General features: G+C 42.5%; 1 protein-coding gene across 4 annotated transcripts in view; it reads right to left on the reverse strand.

Annotated features, from left to right (window-relative positions):
• Positions 1-2,521: 2,521 nt before the first annotated feature.
• The window catches only part of LOC139411574 (DENN domain-containing protein 2B-like), a 73,343-nt gene continuing 57,780 nt past the window's right edge, over positions 2,522-18,084 (reverse strand). For all 4 annotated transcript variants that reach the window (XM_071158112.1, XM_071158111.1, XM_071158113.1 and 1 more), the window contains 6 exons: positions 9,274-9,451; positions 5,763-5,804; positions 5,526-5,637; positions 4,853-5,092; positions 3,782-3,868; positions 2,522-3,097 (listed from right to left, as the gene is read on the reverse strand). In XM_071158112.1, coding sequence (XP_071014213.1) covers positions 3,063-3,097; positions 3,782-3,868; positions 4,853-5,092; positions 5,526-5,637; positions 5,763-5,804; positions 9,274-9,451 — 694 coding nt within the window. In that variant the 3' untranslated portion in view covers positions 2,522-3,062. The remainder of the gene's footprint in view (positions 3,098-3,781; positions 3,869-4,852; positions 5,093-5,525; positions 5,638-5,762; positions 5,805-9,273; positions 9,452-18,084) is intronic.

An 18,084-nucleotide genomic window follows, 5' to 3' on the forward strand; every position in this document is an offset into this window, starting at 1 on the left:
AACACCGAAACTAGAAGGCATCGGGCACGTCAGCCACGGGCATGGGCGTATGGTGAGGGATACCCTTATTTTGGTCTAATGTATAACTGCATCACAATCGTTTTTTCTGGTATTTTTCAGATGACCGTCTTTGCTCTGCCATCCCACAGCTCAACACAGAACATCTGACAGATTATATGCACCATCACAGATCCAATGGTGATGCAATACCTTTTAATGCAGAAGCCAATGAAAGTATGTGTAAACTTCCCCCGTTCTTGTCTGCCTGTTAGTGTATCACACTAACCCAGATTGATTTTAATAACCACTGGTTTAGATAGTGTATAGTGCATTCGGAAAGTATTCAGACCCCTTGACTTTTTCCACATTTTGTTACATTACAGCCTATTCTAAAATGAATTAAATTGGGTTTTTCCCTGATCAATATTCACACAATACCACATAATGACAAAGCAAAACAGTTTTTGGAAATTTTTGCAAATGTATTAAAGATTTTAAAAAGTATTCAGACCCTTTACTCAGTACTTTGTTGAAGCACCTTTGGCAGCGATTACAGCCTCCTTGGGTTTGACTCTACAAAATTACAGTTGTGCTCTGTTAGGTTGGATGGGCTGCACAGCTATTTTCATGTCTCTCCAGAGGTGTTCAATCGGGTTCAAGTTAAGGCTCTGGCTGGGCCACTCAAGGACATTCAGAAACTTGTCCCGAAGCCACTCCTGCATTGTCTTGGCTGTGTGCATATGGTCATTGTCCTTTTGGAAGGTGAACCTTTGCCCCATTCTGAGTCCCTGAGCGCTCTGGAGCAGGTTTTCATTAAGGATATCTCTGTACTTTGCTCTGTTCATCTTTGCGTTGATCCTGACTAGTCTCCCAGTCCCTGCCGCTGAAAAACATCCCCACAGCATGATGCTGCCACCACCATGTATCACCGTAGGGATTGTGCCAGGTTTCCTCCAGACGTGACGCTTGACATTCAGGCCAAAGAGTTCAGTCTTGGCTTCATCTGACCGAAGAATCTTGTTTCTCATGGTTTGAGAGTGCTTTAGGTGCCTTTTGGCAAACTCCAAGCGGGCTGTCATGTGCCTTTTACTGAGGAGTGGCTTCCATCTGGCCACTCTACCGTAAAGTCCTGATTGGTGGAGTGCTGCAGAGATGGTTGTTCTTCTGGAAGGTTCTACCATCTACACAGAGGAACTCTAGAGCTCTGTCAGAGTGAACATCGGGTTCTTGGTCACCTCTCTGACCCAGGCCCTTCTCCCCCGATTGCTCAGTTTGGCCGGGCGGCCAGCTAAGAATAATGGAGGCCGCTGTGTTCTTGGGAACCTTCAAAGCTGCAGAAATGTTTTGGTACCCTTCCCCAGATCTGTGCCTCGATACAATCCTGTCTTGTAGCTCTACGAACAATACCTTCGACCTCATGGCTTAGTTTTTGCTCTGACATGCACTGTAAACTGTGGGACCTTACATAGACAGGCATGTGCCTTTACAAATCATGTCCAATCAATTGAATTTACCACAAGTGGACTCCAATCAAGTTGTAGAAACATCTCAAAGATGACCAATGGAAACAAGATGCACCTGAGGCTCAATTTCAAGTCTCATAGCAAAGGGTCTGAATACGGTATTTTTGTTTTAAATTTTTAATAGATTTTCAAAAATGTCTCAAATCTTTTTGTTGCTTTGTCATTATGGGGTATTGTGTGTAGATTGATGAGGAAAATATATATTTGATACATTTTAGAAGGTTTTAACATAACAAATTGTGGAAAAGGTAATGGGGTCTGAATACTTTCCGAATGTACTGTATACCTAACCTGTTAGTCCTGAGACTATTGTCTCATCCTGACACCCTCTGTTCCTCGGTTGTCTTGGTCGGATAGAGCTAGAACATAAACATGATCTTATTCACTGAATGGCCTTCCTGTACACTGGTCAATTACCCAAATACACAGTGACAGTTTCATCTCTGTACACATGTTCTGGGCTAGTATTGACTAATATAATATTACTCTCATTATAAATATGACCCAGCAATGCATTTATAGGCATCCGAAATTGACAAGTTACACACATTATTCAATTCCAGATTGTTGTTCCATTCATTGCCAAAATGTCTAAAATCACTAGACGTCATGTCTGACAACTCAATGACAAGTCCCCCCCCCCCCAGCATCCCAACTGTGTAGTTGGTGGGGTGGAATCCCAAAAGGCACACATAGCTACCACATGCTGCCAATAACCTAATTATGTCCTCACACATCACTCCAGTGGCTGTCACTGCCATGCTTTTATCAGCTCTGCTGACTTGGAAGCTTACTGTCATCTTGCAGCACTCAAATCTGTTTTTAGTATTTGACTTCTTTAAAATGTGTGATCCAACCTCCCTGTCTGTACAGAGCCACCCGGGTTCCACCTAAAGAGGAACCATGACCTGGTTCACCGACCTCGCTTCCTATAAGTGCTGATGAAGTTCTGTTTCTTCAGAACAGTAACACATAAAAAAGTTCAAAGAATCCAATCATTTGAAGTCTTTTGTGTTTAATTACTGAATTTTACAAAGCAATGCATGTTTTAAACATTTACAATCATTTTCTTCATGTGTTAATGCATGTACAAATCCTCCCAACCAGGTGTGGAATTTACAGCTCTCATTCAGCAAAAAGACAGGACAACGATGATCTAAACTACAAAACAAAACATAGTAACTGTACAGCCACCATACATCAGCATGCATTCACTCACTCAGTCTGATCATATTTTTCTCACGTACACTTTAATGTCAGTGGTTAATCAGAAACAAAGGCACATTCACTCTGTACCGTCCTACTGCAACTAGCCTCATAATTAAGGTACCAGACACCTAACAATCAAGCTACATTGGAGGGTATCACAGCCAGTTTACAGTGAAATATGTACAACATATTGACATTTCATTGATGTTTTTGATAGACAAACAAGTGAATAAGTCAATAAAATACAGGGTTTTGGGTGTATCAGATCTTCTGTTTGCAGTAGAACAAGCTTTCATGCTCCGGTATTTGGTTATTAAGTAGCAGGTTTCCTCAGTTCTTTTTGTGAAGAAACTTCATTTTACTTCCTAAAAGACACAAACAAAATGCAAGTAAGAACTGTTCACGTCATGTAAACCTTTAACACACTTCAGTGAAATGTTCCAATTGAGCTGACATCTGCAGTGTTTACTGTGAATGTGATCTCTGTGATTGTCAGGGAAATGATGTAGTGCCTCAGATGGAATCCCGGTTTTGGACTACATCAGGGATCATCAACTACATTCTGCTGCGGCTGATTTTTTCTTGAGCGGGTGGTTAGGTGGCCGGAACATAATTACAAATCATTTGTAGACTGCAAATTGACTGCAAAAAGCCCAAACATATATAATATTTGACTAAAACATAATCATTTTGAACCTTGCTTACATTTGTATACGATAACATATATCTCTTTATTATGCATGGGAATACTTTGGAATATATTTCCAAAATTAAAATCACTTGTAGCTGATTTGCTGGTGTTTTTACAGTCTTTTATGTCCAACAATAAAAAATCTATTTCAAATTCCACCAGTTGGGGAACCCTGGACAACTTGGTGCTCATTACTACATCATTGCCAAATGTGAATAGGCTTCTTTTAGAACAAAACTTTGTATCACCCTACATTTTAAGCCAGGTTACAATTTGTCCCCGTGGTAAATTGGACAGGTAAGGTCTGTTGAGGGGAGATTTGTTTTAAGTGCAGATTCTATTTTATTTGAGAACTCACCTAGCCCTTTAAGGAACTTGTTCACTCCACTCTGCTCTGTGTCTGGTAGCTCTTCCAGGTACTGCTCCACCCTCTGCTCAAAGAGTCCTGACAGAAACACAACACAATGACAGAATAACATGAGGTGGTGTAAAGTACTTAAGTAAAAATACTTTACAGTACCACTTAAGTCGTTTTTTTGGGTATCTGTACTTTTTGACTACTTTTACTTTTACTTCACTACATTCCTAAAGAAAATAATGTACTTTTTACTCCATACATTTTACGTGACATCCAAAAGGGATGACAACACATGGTCATCCCTTCTGCATCTGATCTGGCGGACTCACTAAGCACAAATGCATCTTTTGTAAATTATGTCTGAGTGTTGGAGTGTGCCCAGGGCTATCCATACATTTTAAAAACAAGAAAATGGTGCCGCCTGCTTTGATTAATAGAAGGAATTTAAAATGATTTATACTTTTACTTTTGATACTTAAGTATATTTTAGCAATTACATTTACTTTTGATACATTTACTTTTGAACCAAATACTTTTAGACTTTTACTCAAGTAGTATTTTACTGGGTGACTTTTACTTTTACTTGAGTAAGTATCTATACTTTTACTCAAGTATGACAATTGGGTAATTTTTCCACCACTGATAATTATTAACATTATTACATTATTAATGTTATATTGTGAGGTAATGTTACAGTGCAGTATATCAGAGAAAGCATGTTTTGGTATGGGGTGAAATACCCTTCACTATGTGGCCAGGAGATGGCACTGAATACCCAGCTAGAACCGCTGTCAACCAGAGGGCCGTACCAGCACAGGATTGAGAAGATCCCTTTAGGGATTTTGGACTACTTTGGCAGAAAAGTGAGGGGTGGCAGAGCCTACCTCTAAAGAGCATTTCTACCAATCATTACAGTTGACATATTATTTGTATTATGATGAACTACAATGAATCCATTTTAAGAGGACAGGACACACATAACGTTATTATCTCTTAACAAGTAGACAGGACCATAATATTACAGACTGTTGTGTAGGGTGGATTAACAGGGTCATTGTAGGTTTGCTCCACCTTTGGCCCGGCATTTCCGCAGCTCCCGGTCTTGGATGAACCCCGCAAACATCTGGGACTCCATGAAGACCCCCAGGAAGCGACGGATGCTCTTGGAGGCCACAGACTTGCGGAAGGCCTCGCGCTGGAAACTGCGTTCTCCTCGCTCGCTCTGGGTGAGGAACAGGGAGTAGTGGCCGATGGTTTCCAGGAAGAAACGGATGAAGGCCTCCGACACCAGGCTGTTCAAGGAGTTACACTCTACAGAAACAGACGAAACAGGATAGGTTAGTATTATGATGCTGAAACTGAAACACACTTAATACATGTTCAATACATCTAGAAAGAAGCAACACAAACTACATGCTTGAGAATTGTGCTTGAGAATCAAGTAGGGCCTATAACATTTGTGGGAATGACACAAGAGTTATTTAGAGTTGATGTTTAACTGATATTGTGTATTTATACGTAACATTAAACAAACACTACATTCTGAACCCCAGTAACCTTCAATTCAGTGAGGTGAAGCACCCATTCCAGGAGTTCTCATCACTCCACAGACAGTGTATTGCTCCATGACATGTGCTGTCCATGTTCTTGTTCACAGGGTTGAAACATGGCCAGTGCTCTGTTGTCCTAATTTACACTCGTAACATCTGGTTTAGTTGAGAGTGATGACGTGTCCCTCGTTCACCTTCGTCTGACTCGCTGTCAGAGTCCTGATTGATGATGTCATTCCTCTGCTCCAGAGTTAGCTCAAGAGCAGACTGGAGTTTCCGTGGCAACAGTGAGGCCTCATCATCCATCTATACACACGCATAACAATTTAATTAGCGACAATAAACAAGAATATCAAAAGATTAGTCCATATTATATTACAATAAACGTTCTGGTCTTTGTTACGGTGAGGTACTGGAGAATTGAGACCAACCTGTCTGAGAAAGCGGTCAGTTCCCAGGTCCACCATCAAAGCCTGCAAAGGAAACAAACAAGTCACATATTTGTGACTCATTTCAGGAAACTAGGCGTATGTCGCACGTCACTACTTGACAGGAGAGGCATTTGAACATAAACATTCATTATTTATCAAAATTAGTTTTTTGGCAGAAATGCCTTCTGGAACATGTGAACTTTCATGTGCCTTCATAACAAACTTGTATTCCATTTGTAAATACAAATAAAATGGTTAAATTACAAGCCTAGTTGGTTTAGCCACGGAAAAAGACAGGAGCCATCCTGCTAGCCATGATTGGCTGAGATAATGGATGGGCTGTACATGCCGAGAGATGAGTTCGGATTGGTCTGACGTGTAGCTGGCTTCTGTCTATAACTTGAGCTGTTCAGCATGTGTTGATAGTCCTTTCTACCTCACCGTTTTTGAAAGATATAAGGTTAGCCATCGAGAACTGCAAAAGTTATGCTACTTTTCTCAACAACATTGATGCACTGAATTTAGCAGGAGCTATCAACAGATCAGTTGGAAAAAGTGATGGGCTACTTTCTGCACAGGCCGAAAGTAGTTCACCGTGTGAACCGGAGTGACTTGACACAATACTGGCCAAACAATATGTACCTACAAACAAAACAGAGTTAAATGGTTCCAGTCTGCCGTGAAGCATTCATCCATGTATACAAGTAAGAATCTAGCTACATCTTCAGATATTATACATTTCTAATTTTTGTCAGAAATTCGTTTTCATTGCAAGTTAAAGCATACAGTTCGCTAGCTAGCGAGAGTTAGCTTGCTGGCTCGCTATCTAACGTTACTTGTATGATAGGTATAGTAATATTATTTGAATCACAAAACCATTTGCATTATTAGTTATAGCCTAATGTTAGCTAACATTGAACCTAGTTGGTTAACTTAAGCTACCTGCAGATTCATACTAAGGCTATGAGAATGTATGTATTGGTAGTAGTATGAGTTGGGATTATTCCGGTTCATTGTTTAGCTAGATAGCTACATGTCTAAACAAAGGACTCCACTTCACCAGATGATTACATGACCCATCAAGCTAGCCAGGTGTGTCTGGGGATGATTGCGGCTATCTATGGTATTTCTAGACAACAGTGACCCATCCACTTAGCTAGATGTGGCAGGGGGGTGGTTATAGCATTTCCTTCACATTACCCATCAATTTAGACCCATCAAGTGTGTCGGGTAAATGTTATCTAATAATTCTAAAATATTTTTTATCTGGACACTCTCTGTCTTTGATATTGCTACTATGCAAGTAACCATTTCACTGTACCGTTTACCCCTTTTGTATCCTAGGCATGTGTGTGTTTACCAGAAGAACAACATGACCTGCACCAAAGTCAGATTAGGATATAGGCCAAGGACTACATAAAGTGTATTTTTACCTGGAGGTAATTTTTTGTGTGTAGGCTACTACTTTTATCACTTTTAGTCATGAAATCTTTGGTTGTTCACTAACCTAGTCACTCTGTTTAGCACATGGCCTCACATGTGAATCCTTAAAGAGATGAGTGCGGTTAAGGATTAAGAGGGTGTGAACAATGCTGAATGGGTATAGACAAAGGAGAGCTCTCCAGTAGGTGTACCAAAACATTCAAGGGCCATTTTCTCAAAAGTGGGGTTACAAGTTTATCAACTTTCAAAGCAGAATTACTTTCCCATTGTTCCACAACTGCGGTGTATGATGTACCATTTTCTACCGCAGAGGCTCTACTTTTATCCAATGTAAAAAAAACACAATTTAAAATGTTGCTACATTAGACAGAATCAAGGTGATCGACCACATTTAGGAATCTTCAATCAAATCCAGGCTTCTTCCATGTGCATACAATGGCTTAAAGTGAATACCAATGCCCTCTACAAATAAATCAAACTCTCCATCAAGAGAAAGACGAGCTCTTCCAGAAGTTGGAAGTGTTATACCAGTGTTAAAACGAGATCTTTAAAAGCAGCGAAAGATACTTGGGGAATTTTAATTGAGTCGATCAGCAACATCAAGACAAATGTAAACAGACAACAGATACTGTTGCCAGGCCATTAAAAGCCTTGTGTTAAATATGACAGACAGGGTAAGATGGTCTTTTCACTCATACCATGGGCTGAGGGCAGATGCTGCTGACTCGGACTAACTGTGTTATAGCAGAGAGCTGGGCTTTACGAGGCCTGATGCCTTCTCCTGCCAGGCTTTATATTGAGAGCCAGAACCTCCCTCTCTCCCTCCCTACTGGGGCCAGGACCCCAGAGTTGAGGGTTGAGGCTGCCCTGGCATGGGCCCTGCAGGCTGCAGCAGCTGCCAACTGCCAAGGCCACATTCACTGGGGGTTTTAGGTCAGTGTCAGCCACACTACAGCACGTTGAGGCTGGAGGAGTTGTTGCTACTTTAACAAGGACGGATTCAAGTGATTTGCCCCTCTTTCCACACTGCCTTGGCAAATCAGCGCTCCGTTCCAAGAATGCCGCAGAACAGAGCAGAACTGTCCAGCTGGGAGAGCAGAGAAGCAGACACGTCTTCTTTCCCTCCTCCCTCTGTAATTGGTGACAAAACTGCTGCAGGTCAACGTCCTGTCAGGCTTTGACCACAGCGAGACTGCTGGACAGCACTGAACAGGCAATTATAGCTATAGCAGGCCTCACACTGTGTGTGGACTCTGACAGCTCAATACTAGGAAGCTCATGGCTTGAATTCTAATACTGAATACTGGGAGCCTACAGTGTCCATGGCAGCAAAACAGAGGAAACGGGTCATATTACACTCAGCGCTCTGAGAGAATTCAAGTCTGACCCGATCTTTCAAAAACAGAATGCTATTGCTCAATGTGTGACTGTGAATTTAACATGAGGCTGATTTAGAACGATTTCTGGTATGTAGTGCTTGAATGAATAAACGTAAAAACAAACGTTTGAGGGTAAAATTGCTCTGAATCACTGGAAGGTCCAGCATTCTTTCTGTGACAGTCATCATGAGAGTGTGGTTTCATCCTGGACCCAGGGGTGGTCCTGGGTCTCTGAGGGAGGTTGGGAGGAGCACCATGATAGCTGTCTCGTGAGATGTCCCAGTTACTGTATATCCGGATGCTTCTGAATCTGTCCCATGGCTGCACCAATCAGCCAAGAGGATCAACATACCTACGCAATTCTCTTCAGAAATATAAGACCCTCATTGGGTAAATGTTTAATGAAAACAAGCAGGGTAATTGACTGTGTAATATACTGTAGGTTGTTGTGGGCGTTATACTGCTGACCAGTAACAGGAAGGCCACTCCCCAGCCCAGTGTCTAACAGAGAGATGGAATGTGACAGTGGAATAGCCTCTAATCTGTAGCCTCAAGCTAACAAAATCAGAGGCGCAGAATGAGGAGGAAATTAATAGAGCCAATACATTAAACCTGGTCTAAGAAAAGCAAGACAGTGGGAGACAAAGATGAAAAGCCAGAGAGAGAGATGGAGAAAATGAAGTACCAACCTCTTCCACAGGCAGGTCTTTGAGTTTGGGCAGTGAGCTGGACAGGAGCCCCACTAGGAAGGGCGTGGGGCAGCAGACGATGTCCACCATGGAGGCAGGCAGGACAGGGATGAAGGTGTGCTGCCAGGAGAAGGGATAGAGCAGAGCCACCACGGCGTGCATACAGCTGGACAGGGTACTGCAGAGAGGGAGACAGACAACCATAGAATTACATATAGAATCACTATATCGAATCATTTTAAGATCTCTATGGGGACAGTCAACATCAGATACAGCTGGACAGGGTACTACCGGGGAGGGAGACAGACAACATCACTCACCTTTACACTCACAACACAGAACTGCAGTTGGCTCCATCAGCAAAACCAGATATGAATATTGTCAGGGGAAAACATGGGTATGCCAGATTTTCCATCAGATTGCCCACATTATCCTGACCTTTGAAAGGGAGTGGTAGATTGTGTTTTGAAGTGAACCCTGAATACTCCTAAAACAACAGCCAGCAGCGGACAAAGAACGACAAACAGATGCAACAAAAATGTGGACCCTCACATTCCTCTATAAAACACAGAATAAAAGCTTATTGAGATTTGTTTAAAGTTCATCATTATCTGCCTCTAATATCAAGAAGAGAGCCGAATGAGAGGGTATTGCTTAACGTCATAAGTGAACCAGTCTTTCCAACGTCCAAACCAAACAACAACCTGATCCTCTTTTCCTTGAAACAATAACTTTTGTAATTGTGAGGCGAACAAGTGCGGCTATGCACCCTGGCTTAACACCGTGTTCCTTCCTCCAGTTGGTCTAAGGGACAGTCTGAAATCCATTCTCAACAGGCTGTTCTTTCTCTCCAACAAAAGAAGAAAAGAAGAAAAAGACAGGAAAGGATAGAGCAGAAAGAAATCCCTCCTCCTGACACTCAGCTGCCAGGAGAGAGAGGTCTGTACAAGACTTCCCATTGGAGCAGCCAGTAGCGGGAAAAATACCCAAATGTCATACTTGGGTAAAAGTCTAAAAGTAGTAATTAAGTATCAAAAGTATAAATAGTTTCAAATTTGCTTATATTAAGCAAACCAGAAGGCACCATTTTATTTTTTACATTTTATTTACCGATAGCCAGGGGCACACTCCAACACATCATTTATAAACGAAGCATGTGTTCAGTGAGTCCACCAGATCAGAAACAGTAGGGATGACCAGGGTTGTTCTCTTGATAAGTGTGTGTTACACACTCATTACATTCAAAATGTAATGAGTACTTTTGGGTGTCAGGGAAAATGTATGGAGTAAAAAGTACATTCTTTTCTTTAGGAATGTAGTGAAGCAAAAGTTGTCCAAAATATAAATAGTAACGTTAAGTACAGAATAAAAAATAAAAAAACGACTTAAGTAGTACCTTCAAGTATTTTTACTTAAGTACTTTACACCACTGGGAGCAGCAGACAGGCAGACAGGTTCACCCATGGCAACCATTCAAAAGCTTTAATCTGTTACGTTTCCACCTCTTCCACTGACAGTGTAACACCCTGAACTACACAGCCCACAGCTAAGACCTGCTCTATAAACATCTGACAGGCTGATTACACTAGGCACTGCCACTGTGGCAACACACACAGTAGGTCCACTCCCTCACCCTCAGATGGGTTGGGTGTGTTACAATAGTTTAACACTTGAATCCATTTGATATTACCCAAAACAGCACCCTTACCGCTGGTGAATTTTGACAACTGTGGCTTAACACAAAATCACAAATAGTATGTCGTCTTTCTCACGGTCCCAAGTTTGTTGACAGTGGCCGACCCTCCTCCCCTCTGTCCCCCTGCACTCCATACTGTCCATGTACACACAGATAGAAAGGGGAGATAAACCATGAGGCCCATCAGAAACACACAGATACCACAACTCTAAATCAGTGGAGATCAAACACTCCACTGAAGATGAATGCACTGTTAATAAGGAATGTTGTCTATAGTTGTTCACTTCAACAGCAGAGGGCACATCCTACCAAACACACAGTACTCCCACTACATATACGTAAGTGTCCACGCTCTATCACAACGTCAATATTGATGTGCATACAGCCTCTCCTTGACGGAACCTTTATCTTGTTTTGGTACAGTTTACTGTGAATAGAGCTATGAGTAAAATGGCAAGTTATTATAGTTAATGAACACTGTAAAGCGAGACCAGTATCTACATGGCTCAACAACTGCAGCCCCATGGTCTGTTCAGGTTTCTTATTCACACATCATAACATGGAGCAGAAAGCAGTCTCAGTTTCACTGTCTGAGTTTTATTTGCAGAAGGAGCTGATCCTTTTGAACAGATCCAGTCTCCGGGGTTTGACATGTTCCACCAGGAAGTGATGGGGTACAGCTCTCAGAACCTCAGCCACAGGCAAGACAGAGCAAGCGCTGCAGAGGAGAGGACTGATACCATGAGTATCACTTACACACTCAGTCCTGAGGGTAACACTCATGGGAAATGATGAACTTGCAATAAAAACACAATCTCTGCCCAGAGCTGCCAGTCAACTCTCTAAGGGTGCGTGCCAAATGGCACTCTATTCCTTATATATTGCACAACATTTGACCAGAGCCAATATGGCCAGTAGTGCACTACATAGGGAAAAGGGTGCTATTTGGAACACATTCTAAAGCGGAAAGGAATGGCAGACCTTTACAGACCAGGTCATAACAAAACCATATCCGCATAACCATCCACTTAAGTTTAGAGGATACTAACTTTGCTTTGTGATATATTGCATTTGGGGTTATATAAGCATGTCAGATCGGGAATGGTTGTCCTGGGTCTGTCTGTGGCTGACCATGCAGATTCCCAGGAAACTCTCAGGATAGAGAGGCTTACTCTGCCAAACTCACAGGTGCAGGATGGAGAGTCCCAGCGTCAGCAGCACTGTCCACAATCCCAGACGGGCCCATTTCAGCCCAGGACAAACACAGACTCTGGCATACAGCTGTTGACTAACAGCTCCTCATACTGAAGCACATACATATTTTTCTGGGTGAGAATCAGTGCTTAATTTGTAAATCGGGAGGTAGCGGAACAAAAAAGTTAGTGCGAGAGGGGGGTAACCTGGGGAGCTCTGATGTACCAGAATGCATGAGAGACAAATCCCCTTTAATAAAGTACTGCATGCAGATCATTGCATTTGCGTAGTGGCATAGAGAAGTAGAGCAGAGGCACTTACAGAAGTTGCACACATGGAAAACATTTTTAGTAGCCTAGGGTCTGCAAAAGAATGTTGCCTTTTATAAACGCATTTCATGCAATTCTGCATCATTTTACATGACTGGAGAATTTGGCAAAATCTTTTTAATACCGTACAAATGGTCAAAATAACAGTATACTTTGACACTGACACACTGAGATCAATAAAAACAACCTTGTCTGTCACGCCCTGACCTTAGAGATCCTTATTTATTCTCTATGTTTGGTTAGGTCATGGTGTGACTCGGGTGGGAAAATCTGTGTTTTTTAGTTTTGCAGAGAGTGGTTCCCAATCAGAGGCAGCTGTCTATCGTTGTCTCTGATTGGGGATCATATATATAAGTTGTGATTTTCCGTTTGGGTTTTGTGGGGTGTTATTTTCTGTTTAGTGTCTGTGCCTGACGGAACTGTTCGCGTTCGTTTTGGATTTGTTCTTTTTGTTTGAGTGTTTCTTGTAAATAAATATCATGAACACTTTCCACGCTGTGCTTTGGTCCACTCTTCCTTCCACCGACCGATGAGCGTTACACTTGTCTTGAGGAGACACATATTGTATGTTACAATGTGAAGAAAAATGCTTTCCAGTTTCACTGACTCACCCAATGATGTGCAGCTCACTGGCTGGTGATTCGTGCCAAAAGCCTCACTCCCTTTTGTTTTATCTCTTTTGTTTTACTTTGTAAAACAATATTTGGAAGTTGATCAAAAATGTTGGTAGCCTACAGCAAACAGATTAGAGTCTTCTCTTTTCAGCAGGAGCCATTTGCTTTCCAATCTGTTTTCCTGCAATTGTGTTTGAAATATTGCCTGTTTTATCTGCATGCTGTTCACTGACAGATTTAGGCTATCCCTTGTTATTGGCTACACACAATCCATAGCTAGTTAAGTTGTTAAAATAAGATAGTGATCTTCTGTGGCTAAATTATATGCTTTCTCATGGTGTACTAGGCTATTCTGAATTATTTAATTTCTTTCTGAACAGACAGCAGTAACTCTATAACTTTGGCAAATGTATTTAAATGTATCAGGGGCGCTGCAGCTCCTCCAGAACCCTTCGCACGGCTATGATTCTATAAGGAAATAAATGATGAAGTGCAACGCTGGAGAGATGAGAGTTGCAGAGAGAGATCATAGAACGTGAATCTCATTCTAGTTCTGTGAAGGATACAGGCGTGCTTCTCACACAGCCACGGCCACGCGTTGGTCTCAAACCTAAACCCAGGCCGGCCCAACCTGAATCAACTCGAATATCAGGCCCGGGCTGAAAATCTACTTTTTCACATGACAAATTAACTTTGATCGCTTTCATTAGGATCCGGCTCAAATTAAGCAATGGTGCGAAGGATGAATGAGTGTGTGCATACTGCTCATTGGGGCATCTAGTAGAATGCTTATTATTCACATAGAGCTCCAATGTCTTTTCCTCACTTCCTCTCCATAAGGATCTCAAGTTCCCATCACGGCCTAGGCTTGGACTCCCTGGTATGAACAGTTGTAGTGGAAGCTGTTGAACAGTAAGACCAGGCTTCCCTTGGGCAACCCTACATATGGTCCTATTCAAGCCTATTGATTCCAATGCTTCTTGTGGGCAGCATTGCCGGGTGTGTGTATATAATTATAATAATAATAATAATAATTATGGGAAAGTCAGATGCTTGGCCTCTGGTTTCCATCTTCTGAGTTTCCCTCTTCAGTCTCACAGCAACATTTTACATACAGTATGTTTCCACTGTGTTCATCCACTCCACCTTTGGGCGTTAGAAATACACACGGGGAAAGTGTTAAGTTGTTGTAGGTTGTTAGGTGCGGTGCCAGCATTGCTCAGTGTGATACAACAGTGTTCAGGAGTAATACGGGACTAAATAAACTGTACAGCTTGTTCCCAGATTAGAGTGGTACACTGTAGCTACCTACAGCGGCTCACTTTAACAGACTGGGGTTACAGACACACACCATATTATACAGCTGCTGCTGCTGGAGACTGGAGCAATGGGCTCTTCCTGAATCTAATGCAAACCCCAGTCATTTCAACAGGTGGTAGAAGAAGATTATGAATGGGGTTTGAAAGGAGGATTTTAAACTAATAAAAATGCAATACATCTGGTGACTACCATGTGTTAGTTTGAAGTTTTCTGATGTTACAGGGAGTGGTGTAAGGGGAAACGAGGTACAGAAAACAGCCTTCCTTCTCCCTCTCAGAAAACAAGAGCCTGATTAATTCACCATGACCATGAGAAAAGCTTTCAGAGGCGGTCTTTTGCTCTCGCTCTGCACCCCCGCTCTTTCTTTCTCCCTGTTTCTCCCTCTCTTACCCCCATCTTTCTCCCACTCATACACACACTACCTTTCCCCCCAATCCCCTGTCTGTTCTACTGTGGGCCGCTCAGCAAATACAATAGAAACATTGACTTATTAAAGCACCTCAGTAATCGGAAACGACCTCCATGTTATCAGATTGGTCAAAAAAAGAGAAGTGATTCAATCACCTCTACACCCACAGGCTAGGATGAAGATGGGAAGGTTAAAGACAACAAAGTAATTCTATACAAAAGCGTTCGAAAATAAACAACTGCATGGAAACAGCTCCATTGATATCTACTAGCGCCGTTGCTAACTAGCAACGCTGGTCACATGAATTGCAAAGAGTTATGGGATATTAGAATCCTCTTGTCTTAACCTGTATATTTTGAATCTAGCCCACAGGCAAGACCTAACAATGGAGGAATGGCAGGGAAGAAGTTGAGACCCGCCCATTTAGACCCACTGAGAGGCAGATCAAACAAGCTCTGTGGTGGTAACCCTTCTCTGTCCTAGACCCATAATAACTGGAAGATGATGTTTACATTATGAGCACTGCAGCAATCCCAGCACAGAGCCTTCAGGTAAATCTGGTTAACCAATTACAGTCTGATGTAACCGATGATGAATTCATGTAATTAGGCATCAAAGTTGTTATTACAGCAGCCCTTTGCTGGTTAATCATCATCAGTTCTGAGTAACTGTCTGTCTGGCTGTTTGATGTCACAGATAAGCAGCAACATGTCTGATATAAAGCATTTTTATACGTACAAAGACGCTTGCTTTTGGCAAATGACCCGTTGTGACCTCTTAAGCAAGTCATACACAGCCTACAGTACAAATAAAGGGTTAATGCAACAGTCCATGTAACCCCGTAGGCTTGGCCCTAACTTACTCGCCGCATGGCAAATGGCCCAAGGCAATGCCAAAGGGTCAGTATTGCCTTGTAACTTAAGCTTCATGCCTTGTATGTAATTTCATACATTTTTAAAGTAAATAAATAATAGCATACATGCTTTGAAATTCGCTTCTCGTGACCATTTATTGATCTTAGTCGGCTAAACACATAATACTTGATGGCACATGATTTTACCATAATATCAAATGGAGTCAGATAAACATTAAAAAACCCTAAGGCCTATGTCTAATTAGCATAATACTACTAATAAAAAACATAGAAAATAGTCCGTTCAAGCTAGAGATATGTTGTTTTGCATTGGATCCACTGCATCCGTCTATGTCACACTTCCGCATCTGCAATGAAAGGTGACAGAGCTAGCAGGGGGTTTTCAGACCATGAGACGTCATAAAAATCGGTCTTCTTACAAAATCGTCTGTAGCGTCCGAACGGTTTGGACCTACAAAACCCTCTGTGGAAAGATGAGACTCTAAGGAACATGATGGTGTTCTCCATTTTGCTCTACAACCCCCACAAGCGTCTTGGGACTCGTTTGAAGCCATTCTGCCAACCTCTGTCTTAGCATAAGTGGTGGGTGGGATATGGCCAATATACCATGGCTAAGGGCTGTCCTTAAGCACAACGCAATGTAGTGTGCCTGGATACAGCCCTTAGCCATGGTATATTGGCCATATAACACAAACCCCCGAGGTGCCTTATTGCAATTATTAACTGGTTACCAACATAATTAGACCAGTAAATAGTATTATTTTTGTCATACCCATGGTATACAGTCTGATATAACATGGCTTTCAGCCAATCAGCATTCAGGGCTCGAACCACCTGGTTTAAAAATAATACTTGTATATCAAATCCACTTACCACAGTACAACCCAGTGGAGACACATTCCCTAACATGGCCTGTTCGGTGTTTTCCCTCCCTCAGATCCTTCTCCTATTGGATATAGATTACACCCAGACATACATCATGTTGTGTTGGAAGGGATTTCTGGGATTGAATTGCGTTCTCTGTCTCCCATGGGATCAGACCCTTTTACCAGTGAAGTCAGTAGAGGGTCTCTTCCCTTCTCCCCAACACGGCCCAATGATGCCCAGAGTGGCTCCTTGAATCCTGTTTTCAATGGGAACTGAGACACAAGGGGTCTGGTACGTATTCTGGGGCACTCTGGCAGCTAGAGCTCAATCTATTGTGGTTCTGGGTGTGAGCCCTGGAGACTAAGTCCAGTTAGACACACACAGAAAGGACTGGTTGGTTTGTGACGCTAATCCACAATGAAAACGTATTGTTTTGCCTTTATTCAGAACCTGAATAAGACCTGAATGGTGAAGTATGTCATTGTGTTGATACAAAGCAGGTTTTATGATAAGTAACAGTATATGGTTTTCAATTAAGTTCTAACATTGAGCAGGACTGTAGTCTGTAGTACTATAGTTTGTAGTACTGTAGTTTGTAGTACCGTAGTCTGTGGTACTGTAGTCTGTAGTACTGTAGTCTGTTGATTGTCAGTGTTGTTCACTAACAGTACCTCAGACACAGACTATTCGATACAGCTCTCAAGTCCTTGCTGCTGTTCACAAGAGCCCTTTGAAATGGGTGACTGATTAACAATCTTTGGGTGATGTGCAAACTGACATGAACCCGGGAGTCGTTGTCTCAAACGGCAGAGTGAGGACAGAAACAGCTTTCTCTGAGTCCCCCTGGGTAGAGAGAGGGCTGTCGTAAACAGGCCAGGCAGGGACCAGGGAGGGAACATGGCGCCATCAGTCACACAGTGACAGTGAAGCCATAGATCAGAGGGGAGAGTCGCTGCACACAGGAAGTACATTCCTTCCCCTCACAGTCACTGGCCCCACTGATGTTTGTTTAAACTGTCCTCTGATGTGTAGAGATTACCGTTCAACACAAACCTGCCCCCCTCTAACAGAGCCCCTCAGCCCAGAGTGCTGTCCTATAGCCAGGGGCAGATTGCTGCCCGGTGGGACTCTGGCTCCTTGGAGATCCCTAGCTCTATGTTATCTGCACCACCCCACCCCACCCTGACTGCCGGGGTTGGACAGTGGCCCCCGGCAGAGAGATGACCCACTTCTGGAACCACATCAGTTGTGAGTACATGCAGGGATAATTAATTTAACAGCTCTAACGATGTCCCCATGTGCTAAACCCGTTAAGCACCAACTGACAAACCCACAGTAGAAGGCTGCTATTTGCCGTGCAGATTGGGTGAATGGCAAGCAGCTCGACTGAGGAATTAAATCTGCAGTTAGGGTGAGCCAGAGTGCACTGGCAGAGTGGCAGGGCAATCCCCACTATTGGAACTGTTTTACATACTATGTAAATGATCTCTCTTTGAAGTTAGTCCATT

Source organism: Oncorhynchus clarkii, chromosome 6, assembly GCF_045791955.1.
Source record: "Oncorhynchus clarkii lewisi isolate Uvic-CL-2024 chromosome 6, UVic_Ocla_1.0, whole genome shotgun sequence".
In the NCBI taxonomy this organism is placed as follows: Eukaryota; Metazoa; Chordata; class Actinopteri; order Salmoniformes; family Salmonidae; genus Oncorhynchus; species Oncorhynchus clarkii.